Here is a 14,980-nt window from a genome sequence, read left to right as displayed (position 1 = left end):
GGCGGGGAGGAAAATCAATAGTCTCATTTGTGAAGTGCACGGGCTACATAAAGACGTGTCTTGGCTGTTGCTGCACAGCCGGGGGCTGGTGGGCGCCCGGCACCGCGGCTGCGCCTCTGCCAAGCGGGTACGTACCTGGGCCGGGCCGCCTCGGCTCGCGGGCGCCGCGCCTCACAGCCAGATCTCGTCGCTGCTCACGCTGGGCACTTTGTAGATGCGCCCAGACGTGGGGAGCTGCACAAACCCTGCAGGACAAAGAGAACGCGTGGCTGTCGCTGGGGCGGCCGTGGCTGCTGGTGTCCCTGCCGCACAGCGTTTCGGGTCGCTCGCCCGCCTGGGCCCTCTCACCGAGCACCAGGGAGTCCTGCAGCCCCAGCCGCGCGCTCCGCTCTTCCCCAGTGCTGGCTCCCGCGTCCGCAGGGGAAGCTGCGGGGAAGGAAACGGGCAACATCAGGACGTGGCCCCGCAGGTCCCTCTGCGCCGGCACCTCGGGGTCTCACCTCTGGGCTCCAGCGCGAGGTCGCCGAGGCGCAGGTCGGGCGGCAGGGACCGGCTCTGCCGGGGCAGACGCGTGTCCCGAGGGTGCTGGGAGCCGGAGCCGCGGTGCAGCGGGCTGCTCGCTCCCTCTGGCCCTGTACCTGGCACCGGCTTGGCGCGGCGGCACGCCAGCCCCGCGGCGCACGAGCCCAGGGTCACGAGGGCGCTCAGCGCCAGGGCTGCTCCCACGGCGACGCCCAGGAGGGGCAGCTCCACGCGGGCATCCAGCAGACCTGCGCGGGCAGCAGGGACCCTCAGCGCCTTGCACGGGGCTCCTGCTCCGCGCCCACCTCCCGGGACCTACCTGTGGGCAGGAGGGAGGCTGTGGTGACACCCGCGCTGGTGACGCTCATGGTGGTGACACCCACGCTGTTGGCAGCACTGACAGAGAAGTTGGCGGCCACGCTGCCGAGGTGCACGCGGAGAGAGTGGTTGGCCAGTCCCGGGTGGTGCGTGGTGCCCAGGAGGAGGAACTCGGAGGTGTTGGCCATCACTTGCCCGTCTGGGGCCACCCAGGTGATGCTGGCGGGCGGGTTGGCTCGCACCAGCACGAACAGCAGCAGGAGGAGCCCGGTGCCCTCGGCCTCCTGGTAGCGGGCGTTTGCCTGCAGGATCTCCGGCTTATCTGAGCAACAAACAGGCAGTGAGACGGGTGGAGGGACGGAGGCGACGCAGCCAGGAGCAGGATTTGTGTCCCCAGGAGCACGCGACAGCCACATCTGCACAGGACTGGTGAGCTGCTGTCCTGCTCCGGCTGTGAGGGACAGGGGTCAAAGTCCTGCTCAGAGCCCCCCGCGCCCTCCTCGCGCCTCTGGCCGGTGCCGCAGACCTTACACTGCACGTCGAGGAGCACGGAGGCGTTGCGCTTCTCCCCAGAGACCACGTCCATCAGGGAGCAGCTGAGCTGGCGGTCGCCGCGCCGGGCAGTGAGGGTGATGGTGCTGGTGGCATCGGTGGCCGAACAGTTCGCCTCCTGCCTCTGGCCGTCGAGGAACCACAGAAGCGCGGCACCGGGGGCCGGCCGGGGGGCCCGGCAGGTGAAGCTGCGGCTCTCGCCCTCCCGCAGCGTGCACAGCGCCAGCGCCTGCCCGTCGATGGTGGGGCCCGGCTCCCCCAGCCCTGCCGGAGAGCCCGCGGCGGGTCAGCGCCGCAGCGGGTGCTGCTGCCAGAGCTGCGTGCCAGACCCCGCCGCAGCCTCACCTGCCGAGCAGAGCGCCGGGAGGCCGAGCAGCAGCAGCTGGCGGGCGAGGGCAGCCCTCGGGCAGCCCCCGGGACAGCCCATGGCACAGCACCGCTCGGTGCTAGAGGGAGGCAGCTGGAGCCGGGACGCGGCGCTGCCCCCGCACCGGGCCCCTGGCGTCCCGGCCGGCAGCCGGGCCGGAGGATGCGGCCACGCTGCCCCTCACCCGCAGCATCGCCGCTGCCGCATCCCGCCCGGCCGCAGTGCGGCTCTGCGCGGGGCCCGGCCCGCGGGGCTGCGCGTGCGGCGCGGGGGCGGGCCCGGCACGGCCGCGAGCATCCCTGGCCCCGCAGCCGCCACCCGGGCGGGCCGGCGCCGCGTGCAGCCGCGGGGGGTCAGTCCCGCCGCCCCGGCGGCCCCGAGCGTGGCCAGAGCCCCCGGACAGGGCGGCGGGGGCACCCCTGCGCCCGCACCTTCCCCTCAGCCCCGCACCTGCTCAGCCCGCGGCCCGCGGGAATCGCGCCGTAACCGGAGAAACGCGGCAAGCAGAGCCCGAGCGCCGGGGACACAGGGACGTTTATTGGGGGTGGAGCAGAGCCCAGACAAAGCCACAGCGCTCCCGTGCCCCCCGTCCCCCGCCCGCCCGTCCCCCGCGCCTCACTCGCCGCCGGGGCCGCTGGGGTTGCGCAGCCGCCCCAGCATCTGGCCGAGCATCTGGTTGCAGAGCGCGGAGTAGGGGTTGAGCAGCACCAGCTGCCGCCGGGCGAACGGGCTGCCCAGCCGCGCCGCCTGCTCCCAGTCGCGCCGGGCGGCCTCCTGGCGCCCTTGCAGCCGGTGGATCAGCCCGCGCTGCACGAAGCTCTGGCAGGCGGCGCGGCCGCGGCCCCGGCTCAGGCGAATGGCCGTGTCCAGGTCCCGCAGGGCTCCTGGACGGGACAGAGGGGTCAGGGGGGTCGGGGGTACTGAGGGGGATCACGGCACCACCCATGACCCAACCGCCGCGGCGCCGCTCACCTGCCACGTCCCCGCAGAGCCGCAGGGCCTGCGCGCGGTTGTTGTAGCCCGAGGCGCGCTCAGGCAGCAGCCGGATGGCCTCACCAAACCGCTCCAGCGCCACGCTCACGTCCCCCGACTCGGCGGCAGAAACCCCCTGCAGCTCCAGGTCCCGGACCTGCTCCAGCAGCGCTGGCGCGAACGGCTCCTCTGCAGCGGCACGAAGAGGAGCCCGTGGCCACACCGCGACCCCCGAGAGCGGAACCCGCGTGTCCCGACACCCGCGCGGCACCACCTCACCTTCATCCTCCTGGGGGTCCTGGTCCGGCGCGGGGACGTCTCCGAGCGGGCTGTCGGGGTTGAGGATGGTGCGCAGCACGGCCCTGTCGTTCGCTGTGGCCATGGTGGCCCCTGCACTGCGACCCCGCGGCCTCGCTGGTTAATGTTCACCGGCCGCGCCGCTCGGCCCGTCCCCACCCGCGGCTTCCCAAGGTGCCCCCCACACCCACCGCGCTGCCCCGCTGTCCCCCAGGGCCCCGGCGCCAGGGGACACGGGAAGCAGCTTCTCACCCTGAAGAAGAAGCCAAGAGCAACCCTGTGCAGCAATAAACTTGACATGTTTATTAATTAAACTATCACTTAAATAAAAAAAAGTGCATAGAAAATAAACATGTTTAAAAACTCCTTTGTTTTTTTTGTGTTTTTTCTTTTTTTTACAACTATTTACACGTTTTTACATTCAGTCTCTGCGGAGCTTTCAGCATGTGTTGAACGGTTGAGTTTCCTTCTTCCTGTGACAGGAGTCAATTAACACTGATGCACTTAGACACGGTTCCTCTTTTTTTAAAAAAAACAACAACCAGAAGCTTGGAAGAACACAAGAAAAAAAGAAGAGATTTGTTATACATGATAAGTTGTCAAGAAATGCATTTCTAGAACAAAACCTTGCCTTGCTGAGCTTTTTTTTTCCTTTTTTTTTTTTTTGAAACAATTACTCACCTACCTGTATTTACTAAAGAGACTGTAAAGTTCAATAAAAGAAACACCACAAGTATAGTTGTCGGTTGAAAGACGAAGCTACTGCACCTCGTAAGGAGACCAGAAAGCACAGAGCACACTGCTCGCCCCTATGCAGGTGGTTCCCGGCGCCCAGGACGGGCGGAGGGCGGAGGAAACCGAGCGTGGGACGGAGGGGCCGGGGCCGCGAGCCCCCCGGCCGGCGGGAGCGGCGGGAACACAATCCGTAGCTATAGTGTTAGAGAAGTAAAAGCCGTGGACCGATACTGAACGAGGCTGCATTACACGGTGCGTCACTACATTAGTTCCTATATATATTGTATTTATAGCTATAAAACCCTTGCGAGTGGAGCAGTAGTACGGGGTGAGTGGCATGATTCTGCACAACGACCGTCTCGCCCAAGACCCTGGTATTGCTTGGAAACGAAAGGAAACCAGACAGAAAAGATACCCAGCCCTTTGCAATGACCCGCTTTTCCTTTAGAAAACAACACGTCGCTTTGTACAAAGAAAAATAAACGCCCTAAGGTTCCTTTTTTTTTTCAGTATTTTCAGATACCATGATCTGCGTCAGTCCTTATAAAATATACATTCATGCGCGGGGACGCCGCGCGCCCCGCGTCCCCCGGCCCCGCCGCGGCCTCCCGGGCACGGACAGTGTCAGCGGCCGCCACGGCCATAGCAGCAAAGCGGACAGATGGCCGGACCGCGGGCCGGGCCCGACCTCCGACCCCCGACCTCCGACCTCCTCCCGCGGGCGCCGGGGGGAGCGCGGCCGCTCGGGGCGCCGGGGCAGCCGCGGGGCCGAGCCCGGCGCGCGGGGCTCCGCGGGGTATGTGCGTTCCCAAACTGTCAGTGCATCAAGTCAGTAACAAACGCGGCGGCGCCGGGACGTGTCTGTCAGCGGTTGTTGCCGGGGGCCGCCGCGCAGTGCAATAACGAGAGGAAAGCGGGCGCCCCGACCCCCCGCGCCGTGCGCCCTCCCCGGCTCGGGGTGCGGGTTCGGCTGCCCCGTGCGAGCCCGGGGGAGCCAGAAGCAGCGCCCGGGATGGGCCCCGTGCCGGTTCTCCTCCCGCGGCGCGGGCGGGACGCGGGCAGCCCTCCGACACGGCCGCACGCCCCGCGCCGGGCAGCGCCCCCTCCCGCCCCCATCCTGACGGGTACACAAAGTTTAAGGTCCAGTCAAACCTCCCGGAAACAGTTACTGAAGTCACAAAGGCAGAACGAGAGTTAAAATAACAGAACACCCAAACGAAAACCAAACCAAAAATAAAGTGTACCCCCTCTCTGGAGAAAGGACCAGACTGTCCAGCCAGGTATTTCCTATAACCGTCCTATGAAAATAAAAAAAACATTAAAAAGAGATTCTCTTAAATTAGGATAATACCACTGTTTAAAAAGCCTCGTCATAAGTGCTTTCCCCTATGAAGTGCTTCTCATAGAAAAATATACAAAATATATTTACATTTATAAAACCTTAAATACTAAACTGTAAACAGAACCGAGTAAAACCCAACGTCGCCGCGTGCCAGGTGGGGGCTGCTCTGCTGCGCCTGCGCGGGCCGCGCGGCGGGGGAGGATTGCGCCGCTGCCGCTGCCCGGCGGGTCCCACCGCCGCGAGCCCGCCGGCTCCAACCTGCTGCGCGTCTCCTGCGCGTCCCGGGCCGCGGCTCCTCCGCCCTCCCTGCGCTCGCAAATAGTGTTTTCAGACACGAGGAGCCACAGGCACGCTGGCCGGAGGGGCCGCCCCTCTCCCGGGAGGAAAGCTGGCTAACCACGGCGCTACCGAACCTCTGCCACGGCCCTCGCGCCACCAGAACCCCGCGGCCAGTGCTCCGCGCCGCGGGACAGAGGGACAGGACCTGCCGCTGCTCCCACGCGCCCGGCTGACCGCCCCTGCCCCCTCGTCAGCCCCGCGCCAAGAAACACACACTGGGGAAACGAGAACGGTGAACACCATCACACCGGGATCTCCTGCAGGGGTCCAAGCCTTCGCGAGGGGAAGCGTGCGAGACATGGAGACGTGGCCTCTGACAGAGAACCGGCTGCCACCCGTCCCCGAGCCCAGTCCGTCCTGCTGCCACCTCCCGTCCCCTCCGCACGGCCGGGGGACGCGCTCGAGCTTTGCTCGCCCCGTCCCCCTGGGCTCGCCCACAGCAGAGGGAAGTTCTAGTTTAAAAACTTCCTGCACTTCTTGGCGCCGCAGTTACAGGGCAGCTTGTTGCTGGCGTCCTCGATGGGGAACTTGTAGTCATAGGTGAGCTCCTCCCCACGGTAGATCTTGCGCATGGCGAAGATGACGATGTGCTTCTGGCCGTCGATGTTGATGACGCGGGAGTAGCAGTTGGGCTCGCAGGAGTGGTTGATGAAGCGCGCCGCGTTCCCGTGCATGGTGGCGTCCACCACCTCCGAGTCGTCGATGCGGAACATGTAGCAGCCGATGCCCTGCGCGGGGAGGGCGGGAGGAGCCGCCGGTCAGGGGGGCACTCGACACCACCACAGGGCAGCCCTTCGGACACTTCGCACCCTCTCCTCACTCGCCTTCCTAAGCTCAGCCTTGAATCAGTTCATCCCCTGGCTCTCTGCAACGCTAAGCGTGGACTGAGACCCTTCCCAGCCCACAGAAGATAAGAAGCGCCTCTAGAGCTCCAGCAAGAACAAAAATATCCCCAGAAGTCTGTAATCCCAACTCGTGGTGTTCCACCACCCGGCCTAAGCCTGTCCTGCCTTCACAGCCACTGCCCAGTCCTGCCCCAGCCCGTAAGAGCTTCTGCAAAAGCCCAGGACTCACCTTGCTGTCGTAGTATTTCTCCCGTTTGTCAGTGAGGATGGAGCGAATGACATTGCCTGAATATTCGATCACCATCTCACCTGCATCGATGTTCCTTTTGCAGAACAGCCCCCTGCCGTGGATGGGAGACCTGGAAAAGGCAAGCGAATCTCTCAAACGACACGAGCAAAACTCAGAAGCACAGGATTGCCAACCATGCAGAAAACTTCATTACACAGCTCCATATAACATAATGCCAACAAGAACAGTACTAGATCTCTCCTGCCCACTTTCCCCCTCCACTGTGCTGTCTGACTTCATTGAAGGTTGCACATTTTTACCTTGCTCTGCCCCAGAGGAAGACGTACCTGTAGACACCAACTGCCTCCTTGGAGGTCTTCTTCAAGTGTCGGAAGCGCATGGGCATCGGCAGATCCATACTGGTTGCCCTCCTAGAATAGAGAGACCTTTCTTTGAGAGCCCATGCCATAGATTATGTGGGATATTTCCTAAGACAGAATAATTTAGATGCTGTGACACTGCAGCCTACTGAGAACACAATCAAAATTAATTTAGTGTTCTTATATGTGTACATAAAATGTCATTTCCCCTCTGTTCTGCTCAAATTCTCCTCAGGCTGACATGAGCAAGGAGAAGAAGACTGGCTGGGCGGTCACCTCCAGCACCTCAAAGATCGCAACCGTAACTAAGCCTGATCAGCTCGTTTTCGTGCCACAGCTTTATCTTCCCCAGTGAACCACTAAACCCTGCTGCATACCGGGCTGATTTCAGCTGCACTTCTTCCTCTTCCTCGTCATTTGGGTTGTATTCGGGTGGCTGTCGGTGTTTAGAAGCCAAGAAGTTAAACATATCAAATGCAGACTTCCTGCGATTTAAAGAGAGAAAAGAAGTCTGCTTTACTGGCTGCAAATAAACACCGGGTTCCGCACGGTCTGAAGTGTTCACCGCTTTCCACATCCCCAGCCTCCCACGCCTCTGGGTGACACCACAGTCTCTGAGCACTGCAAATAAAATCACTGGCCAGGAGCCCTCACTAAACAAAGCAACTGTCAATAAAGCGGCCCAGAAAAACGTGCAGACTGGGAAGACGCAATACAACCTATTTACACGCCAAAGCTGCTAGTGTTCCTTTTCAACTGAGAGCTTTAGAGCTGCAGAGTTATTAATGGAGCACAGGGGCGTTAGCCCAGCGCTTGCCTCAGGTGCACTTCGGCCCGCGCGGAGCCGTGCGGGTTCAGCGGGGGCTCGTTGGCCTCCTCCGGCTTGTGGAACCGGAACTTGTAGTTGTGGCAGTGCTTCGCGCCGTACAGCTGCTCGATCAGGAACACGACGGTGTCGTGGATAATGCCCAGCATCCGCAAACCGTTCACACCTGGAACACGGAACACAGTGCGACAAATGTGAACTAACGGCCAGCACAGACTTGGAGCGGGAGGAAACTGCAGCGTGCGAAATACAAATCCTGTGCCGATTTTCACAGAATTAGCTGCCTCCTTCCCCAAAAGAGTTTCCAGTCCTCTCACGGGAAGACGCTGTCCTCTACAAAGCAGCCAGCAGCTGAGCAGACACCGCGCGCGCCTGTTACCTGCGAAGGACAGCTGCTTCAGGCGCGCGTTGGAACGGGCCTCCTGCACCTTGTCCGTCAGCGACTTCCAGGCATCTGCAGTCACACAAACAGAGGACGCGGTGAGTGAGGATCGGGGTGCCCAGGGCTGCCAGAGCGGCTGCCCCCTGTGCCGCTTGCTCTGCCAAACTTTGTCGGGCTTGCACTGAAACCACACAGTGCTGGCAGAGTCCTGCGCCCCTGGGCAGGACACTGTTCGCCAACAAAATGCCCACATTGACATGAGCTAACTGGAGGATGTGAAGTTTGCACCCTTTCATGGGCCATAAACCCAGATCCTCAGATCAAACGGCTTCCACCCTCTCCAAAATTCAGTTTGGCACAAAGGGAAGTGTCTCCAGCAACTGGTCTGGATGAAAACCACAGTTCTGATCCACACTGACTACTTCCTGACAAAAATGGTTCAACGTCATCGGTCAACGGATAAAACAGAACTGGACAATGACTAAAAAACACAACCACCAGATCGTCAATGCAATCCAGACACTGCCAGGAACCAGGACTGCTCCAGGGCCGCAGATCAGGAGGGTTTGTGGTGTGGGTTTTATTTGTTTCATTTTAGATCCACAAAAAAAGCAACTAACAGATCAAACCAGGACAACTCAAACCGCACTGTTCTCACCTTCAATGCTTTCTGCGCAGATCTGAAAACCATCGTCACTAGAGATCTCAAAAACCAAACCTTTCTTTGGTTTCTTCTCACCAAGACACTCTTTCCTCTTTTGCTCTTGCTGAAGCCAAAACATGAGTGGGGAGCTGAAAGTGCTCTCCTCTTCCTCGAGAGCTTTTGAGCCTGGAAAAGACAGAAGCACAACGATGGAAACTGGGTAGAATGGTGGTTTTTCCACAACTGAAAATTACTTACTAACTTGCTTTTTGACCAGTAAATCTGTCCTAGGAAAAACTCCAGACAGAGTTGTAGCAAGAGTGTGAAATCTCAAGTGCTGAAATCTGCACAAACTAAAAATAGGCAACTATTTGTGCAACGTCTATGAATAGCAAACAAACCTTTCCTCCTCGCAAAGCAAGAGCAACCGCAAGCTCTGAGAGCTTTCCTGAGAGAGCCCGACACACAAACATCAGAACTTCAAGGTCCTAATTACCTGGCCCTGGAGAAGCCCAAGACTCGGTGCTTTTGAAGAAGCGACATACCTGCATTTTCCTGCTCGTGTGCCGGGTTCTGCGGCGAATGCGGCTCCGGCAGCCCCGCCGTGTGCCTGCGGAGGGAACAGGAAGAAAACGCTTACCAACCTCCCTCCTTTTGTCACCAGCCCCGAACACTCACCTACACAATCTGAGACCCAGACAGAGGGACAAGAACCCTCTTCCAGATCGAATGCTCTAACGGCAGCTCAATTGGAAACAGACAGGTAAAATTATTCTACTCAGCAGCGTCTATTTTTGAGGCATTGATCAGCCTGGGGGTAGCAGCGCATACGATTCCCCCAAAGCTGCATGAGGAGGCTCGTTCTCGGCAGGCAGCAAAGCTTCCCAGGGCTGCAGGCAACGCAATTTAAAACACGGCTCCACAGCCCAGCCGCCTGTGAACCCCCATTCCAGACTGAAAGCCCCCAAGATATTCAAATTAGCAAAGCAAGACTTCTCACGTTCTCTATGTAACTCCCCTTAAGCTCAAGCAAGCAGAACCTGACAGAAAGGTCTGCCCAGCGCTTACCCTGCAGACTGGCCACACTGCTGCTGCGACGGCTGATCGCCGCCTGCTGCATCCTGCGCATCTGCCTTGGCAGCAGGAGCCCTGCAACGAAAGATTCGGGAACATTCACAATGCCCGCCAAGCCGTGGGTGCCACGAGCCAGGCTGGAAGCAGGAACAGATCCACGCGGAGCTGCCACGAGCGATTCAGAACTACCAGAGCAGTAACAACTGCTCCAAAGACACGAGGAACCTGCTCGCACTTCCAGCACCACATGGGAATGAAGACTTGTACTTCAGAGGTGTCTTAGGTTTTTATCCTTCCCTTTCCAGAAGTAAAAGTTTACTAACTGCTTCAGAGAGAGCTGCTTTCTGCTGGCAGCTGGGTTTTTACCTTAGAAATTAACATGCACAACTAGTGCGATATTCTTTGTTATTCTGTTAAAAAAGCTCAGGGACGAGCAAACCCAAACTCTTACCCTGTAGCCGAGACCTGGGGCCCAGCAACGGCCCCTCTGTCAGGAACGTGCGCTTCGGAGGAGCTGGCCCACAGGTGAGACACTTTGTGCTTCTTCCCGTTCCCTTTGTCTAATGACGGCTGAATGCGTTTGACTTTCAGCTTTGTTTTCGCGGGGCCCAGCACGGAGCCGCTCGCAGAGTGCTGGGCAGACGACGGGGAGCCCCCGGGAGAGGCCGAGCTGGCGTGCATCGCCGCCGAGGACGCCTTGGTTTGCTCCAGCCCGGTACTGTTGGGAACATCGACCAGCTGCGGAAAGCTCGACAGCTGCGGCGCTGCCGACGCTGCGCCGAGGTCCAGCGGGGAGGAGGCGACCCCGGTTTTGCTGGCCAAGAGCTGCGTCATGTGCTGGAGCTGGTAAGAGCCTTCTGGGTCAGCAGATGACGGAGCGACCGTCATGCCCATTGACTGCGCCGAAGGGAGAACACAAATGCTCGACGCAGCCGTCATCGCTGCTGTAGATGGAGTTTGGGAAGCTCCCAGTTGTGAAAACATCCCCGAACTGGGTGGCAAAGTCATGTGCTGGTCCTGCAGACCAAGGCTTTGCTGACTGGCTTTGATCAGGAGGTTGCTTATCGAACCCAGGTCCCCTAATAACCCGGGGCTCGTTAACGTGACCGAACTCTGTCCCAAAACATGACTGGGAACCGAGCCGCCAGTCGTGGGGGCTGCCGTGGCCTGCATGGAGACGACATTGAGCACCGAGGAGCTCGATGCCAGGCCGGACACGGGCCCCGCCGGGAGGTGACCGGCATCCGGCCCAATGACGCTGGGAGATGTGCCGACCGCGGCGCTGGTCCCACCCTGCGGGAGCAGAGATGTTTGCTCAAAGTACATGACCCCGGACTTGGATCTCTTGATGATATTGGGGACGGTTCTGTGGGACGTTGAATTGGCAATGCTTCCCAAATCCAGCGGGTGGTTGGAAATCTGGGAAGGAGCAAAGTTAATCAGGGTCATGTTGGAGACCATATCGGGAGGAGCTATGGCAGGAGGGGTTCCAGAGGGAGCCAGCTTCTTGTTCTTCCGTGAGTGCAGGCGGGATATCGGCCGTTTCTTGCTCAGGGCCGCAGCAGGCGCCGACGTGGTGCCAAGGTCCGTCCTCTGGCTTGCCTCGGACACCAGGAGCTGCGGGTCGGGGGGCGGCTGCACGCCGATGAGCAGCCCTGGCGACGGGTTGCTGATGTTGGGCGGGAAGCCGCTCTGGGGGGCCGTGGAGAAGGGGTGGATGTGCTGGTGATGGGGCATGGGCAGCAGCCCCTTGCTCGCGGGAGGAAACAGCGACTGCGAGGAGGGCAGGCTGGGATTCAGCCCTGTGGCCAGCGTGAGCCCGCCGCCCATGGGCCCCAGCACCGAGGCGCCGCTCTCCATCACGCTCTGCGCCGAGCTGACCGACGGCGTCAGCTGGATCTTCTGGGTGACGCCGTTGGGGAGCGTCTGGAGGACGTAGAGCGGCTGCATGTTTTGGTTGACCACCAGCAGTTTCTCCGCGGCCGGCTTCAGGTGCGGCGGCGTGGTCTGCACGGCAGCGTTGGAGATCTGTGAGGGGCCGGGGCTGTCCGTGGAGTTTGGCACGTACTTCTGGCTCTGCAGGGGAACGGTGGGCGACACCGGGATGCCCGGAGTGCCGCTGTTTCTCGTCAGGTCCTGGTTGCCACCGTGGCCCTGCTCGACGGGGCCGCAGGGCGGGCTGGCGATGTGCTCCGCATCCATGTGGCCCTGGATGAAGTGATCGGGAGTCATGTGTCCCTCGGGGCTCGGGTCCACTCCGGGACTCAGGAGAGCCGCATCGCCTTCCCCCGAGGCGGATTTTTCTGTCACCGTCACTCTCTTCTCCCCCGACTCTGCGGAGGGCAAGGCGAGCATGGACCTCTCTCCCGAGGAGGAGAGCGAGGACTCCGAGATGACGGCGAGCCTGGTGTGGTTCTGGCTGGGCACCGTCGGGCTGCGGGTGGTCAGGACAGAGAGGTCGGAAGGGAGCTCCAGCGGCAACTCGAACTGCTCCTCCGCCGAGATGGAGGAAGAGACGCTGCTGTCCACCGGCTCGGCCGTCGGCAGCTGCTGGGAGAACACCTCGAACAGACCCATATCCTTGCCGCGGTTGCTGTCCAGACCTAAACCTTCTCCAAGCGTCAGAAGTTCAGAGGACGAGGACTCCGGGCTCTCTCCCAACGCCTGCATCGACGGCGTGTTCTTTAGGACAAAGTCCATGATGTCGGAAGGCAGGATGTTCCCACAGTCATCGCTGTTGTTGTTGTCGGAGTCGGATTTGAGAAGTTCAGTGTTAAACGTGTCCAGTAAGTTCTTGTCGGAGGGCGTGCTGGCGTGCGCCCTGCGGCCCGTCTCCAGCGAGCTCAGCTGGGCCTCCAGCGAGTCCTGGCCTTGCGCTTTGACCCTGCTCACGGGATGGCAGTTGTCCATCTTCGGGTCGCTCTTGTGGACAGCGGAGCTCTTGGTCACTTGTACCTTCTCACTGGCTTCCTCGGTTCTATCCAGCTTCAAGTTCTCTGTTCCGTTTTCTTTACTGCTCCTTTTAGTCGCTTGACTGACTTTTCTTGTCGTTGCCGTGACACTCGTATCGCTTTCAGTTCCGTCATCCACACCGTCTAGCTGTGAGATTTTTGGAAGATCGCACTGCTCCTCCTCCCTGAATAAGCTGTGGGACGCGAGTCTCTCCTCGGTGTTCGAGGAGACCACCGTACGAGTGAAATTATAGTAGTACAAGTCGTCTTCATCCGACGTGCTCAAGTCATCCGCGCCATCCACTTGTCCTTCTGCAGACCGCTTCCCTCGCTTCTTCCCTGTGGAGTTGCTGTAGAAGGGAATGTCCTCCTCTCCGTAGGACCTCACGCCGTACAGGGGAGTCAGCCCAAAGAACATGTTGGACCTGGCCCGAGCGCTTCTCCGTGGATACCTCCGCTTGTACGAGCCTTCTTCAGGAGCCTTAGTTCCATCCTGGAGCATCAAGTTGTTATCTTGAATGGGCAAATTCTCATACGCGTTACTTTGAGATTCCGGCGCTGGCGCTTCGCTGGGGCTTCCCTGCGCGGCGGGGTGGCCTTCGGGGCTCTCCGAAGCCGAGGAGGGCTCTGCCAGCTCCGCTCCCGCCGACTGCGGGTCCACATCGCCCTCCTGCTGCGCGCTTTTAGCCTGGCTGTCGCTTTCCATCTTGAGGGGGGTCAGAGTGACTTTAACGGTGCGTTTGCGAGGAGCCTGCGGTTCCTTGGAGGCCACGTCGCTCTGCCCTGCAGAACCTTTCGGTTGCCCTTGGGAAGGTGGAGACTTCTCACCAGCTTTTTCAGCGGGAATATTGTTACATAACCTCTGGCCAATCTGTTCGGTGGCCAAACCCTGATTACCGAATTCTAGTTTCAGGTTTCCTTCATCACCACCTACTGCCTGGCTTGAATCCGTAAGAGACTTCAGGGAAAGCTTCTCTTTAAAGCTGTCTTTCATTAACTTTTTCCCCTTCTGACGCCTGTCTCTTGGGGCAGAAGTGACCTGCTCGCTTGCTGCAGGAGATCTGTTATTGACTCCAGCAGCCTTCAGGGCCTTTGCATCCATCTCATCAGCCACAGTGGTTTTCTCCGGCTGTGCGGCCGGTCCCACATGCTGATCTCTGTCCTTCCTTGGGCCTCTCTGATGCAAAGGTGGGAAGGATATTGCTTCTTTGGAAGAAAACGATCCTGAACATTCTTGGAAGGTTCCTATTTTAACATTGATTTCTGTGCCCGATGAACTGGTCAGTTGAGCCGACACTTTGGAGTTTCCTCCAGAAGCAAAACTATGAGCTGGATAATCTGGGTCCTTTGACGTTTTCATCTTCTCTACCTTAGAAGTCGCAGCTTTGGCTGCCAGGTCTGAACTGCTGGAATGTTTTCCTTCCGCAGACTGAGACAGGTCCAGCTGGTAAGTTTTACTGCCGCTCGCAGCTGCTGTTTTCTGGGCACCTGAGCTGGCAGAGCAGCTTTGGCCCGGAGCGCTGGGAGCCCCCGCGTTCGCTGGTCCCGCAAAGCGGTCGGTGCTTTTGCCGCTCGGTTCGTGCTCTGCAGAGGCCCCTGCGCTGGGAACCGAGGACACGCTGTGCCTGGAGAACGCGCTCCCGGCTCGTGGAGGGGAGATCATGCGGAGTTTCGACTGCTGCTGTGACAAAGAGGAGGTGCTGTGTCTCCGGGAGCCGATGCTCTTCAGCCCAGAGGACAGCAAGGGATCCCCCACCGTCACTATCTCGTGGGTCACCGGGGTAGGGCTGCCTGAGAAAACAAGGCAAGGAAGACGGTCAGGTGAGCTGAAACCTTCACCACCGATGCGTACCCAATTCCTTCACACAGAACACAGGAAACAATAAAACAGCAACATCTTTCAGCCAAACAGTATTAACGTAGCGACAACACTTGAGCTGGGTATTAAAAATCTGATACAGTCAATTAGTATTCACCACACAGAGCTGACAAGTTTGTAGCTCAACCTGAGATGTGAATTTTCAACACCCATTTGAAACAAAACGTGACTCGTTCATACGGATGTAGCACCTGAATTGCAGTATCAGATTTCTGAATCTCCCAGGAAAAATACCGACTGAGACAATTAAATCCCTAAGTGACATTACAGCTGTCATATTGCCCAAACGCTGCTTTCTTCATCCCAGGGAAACCTTTGTTTCATCGT

At 59.5% G+C, this 14,980-nt stretch overlaps 3 protein-coding genes across 3 annotated transcripts in view; all 3 read right to left on the bottom strand.

The window, feature by feature from the left end:
* Positions 1-171: 171 nt before the first annotated feature.
* Positions 172-1,819, bottom strand: TMEM25 (transmembrane protein 25; the record flags this gene model as incomplete). Its single annotated transcript, XM_080358009.1, has 6 exons — positions 172-245; positions 349-426; positions 501-770; positions 842-1,162; positions 1,372-1,656; positions 1,738-1,819. The coding sequence occupies 6 exons, from the start codon at positions 1,817-1,819 to the stop codon at positions 172-174; spliced, it is 1,110 nt and encodes a 369-aa protein (XP_080214135.1).
* A 555-nt stretch (positions 1,820-2,374) lies between these two features.
* Positions 2,375-4,213, bottom strand: TTC36 (tetratricopeptide repeat domain 36; the record flags this gene model as incomplete). Its single annotated transcript, XM_080358008.1, has 2 exons — positions 2,732-4,213; positions 2,375-2,643 (listed from the first exon to the last, which is right to left on the bottom strand). The coding sequence occupies exons 1-2, from the start codon at positions 3,111-3,113 to the stop codon at positions 2,375-2,377; spliced, it is 651 nt and encodes a 216-aa protein (XP_080214134.1). The 5' UTR covers positions 3,114-4,213.
* Positions 4,214-5,896: 1,683 nt separating this feature from the next.
* Positions 5,897-14,980, bottom strand: part of KMT2A (lysine methyltransferase 2A) — a gene marked incomplete at its 3' end in the record, with an annotated part of 33,529 nt that continues 24,445 nt past the window's right edge. The window contains exons 27-36 of the mRNA XM_080357860.1: positions 10,275-14,565; positions 9,818-9,898; positions 9,295-9,359; positions 8,765-8,935; positions 8,104-8,178; positions 7,716-7,890; positions 7,276-7,383; positions 6,866-6,949; positions 6,519-6,648; positions 5,897-6,172 (exon numbers count right to left, since the gene is read on the bottom strand). Of these exons, the coding sequence (XP_080213986.1) occupies positions 5,897-6,172; positions 6,519-6,648; positions 6,866-6,949; positions 7,276-7,383; positions 7,716-7,890; positions 8,104-8,178; positions 8,765-8,935; positions 9,295-9,359; positions 9,818-9,898; positions 10,275-14,565 (5,456 nt within the window). The remainder of the gene's footprint in view (positions 6,173-6,518; positions 6,649-6,865; positions 6,950-7,275; positions 7,384-7,715; positions 7,891-8,103; positions 8,179-8,764; positions 8,936-9,294; positions 9,360-9,817; positions 9,899-10,274; positions 14,566-14,980) is intronic.

Source organism: Nesoenas mayeri (genome assembly GCF_963082525.1).
Source record: "Nesoenas mayeri genome assembly, chromosome: 22".
Lineage (NCBI taxonomy): Eukaryota > Metazoa > Chordata > Aves > Columbiformes > Columbidae > Nesoenas > Nesoenas mayeri.
This window is presented reverse-complemented; position numbering and strand designations above follow the sequence as displayed.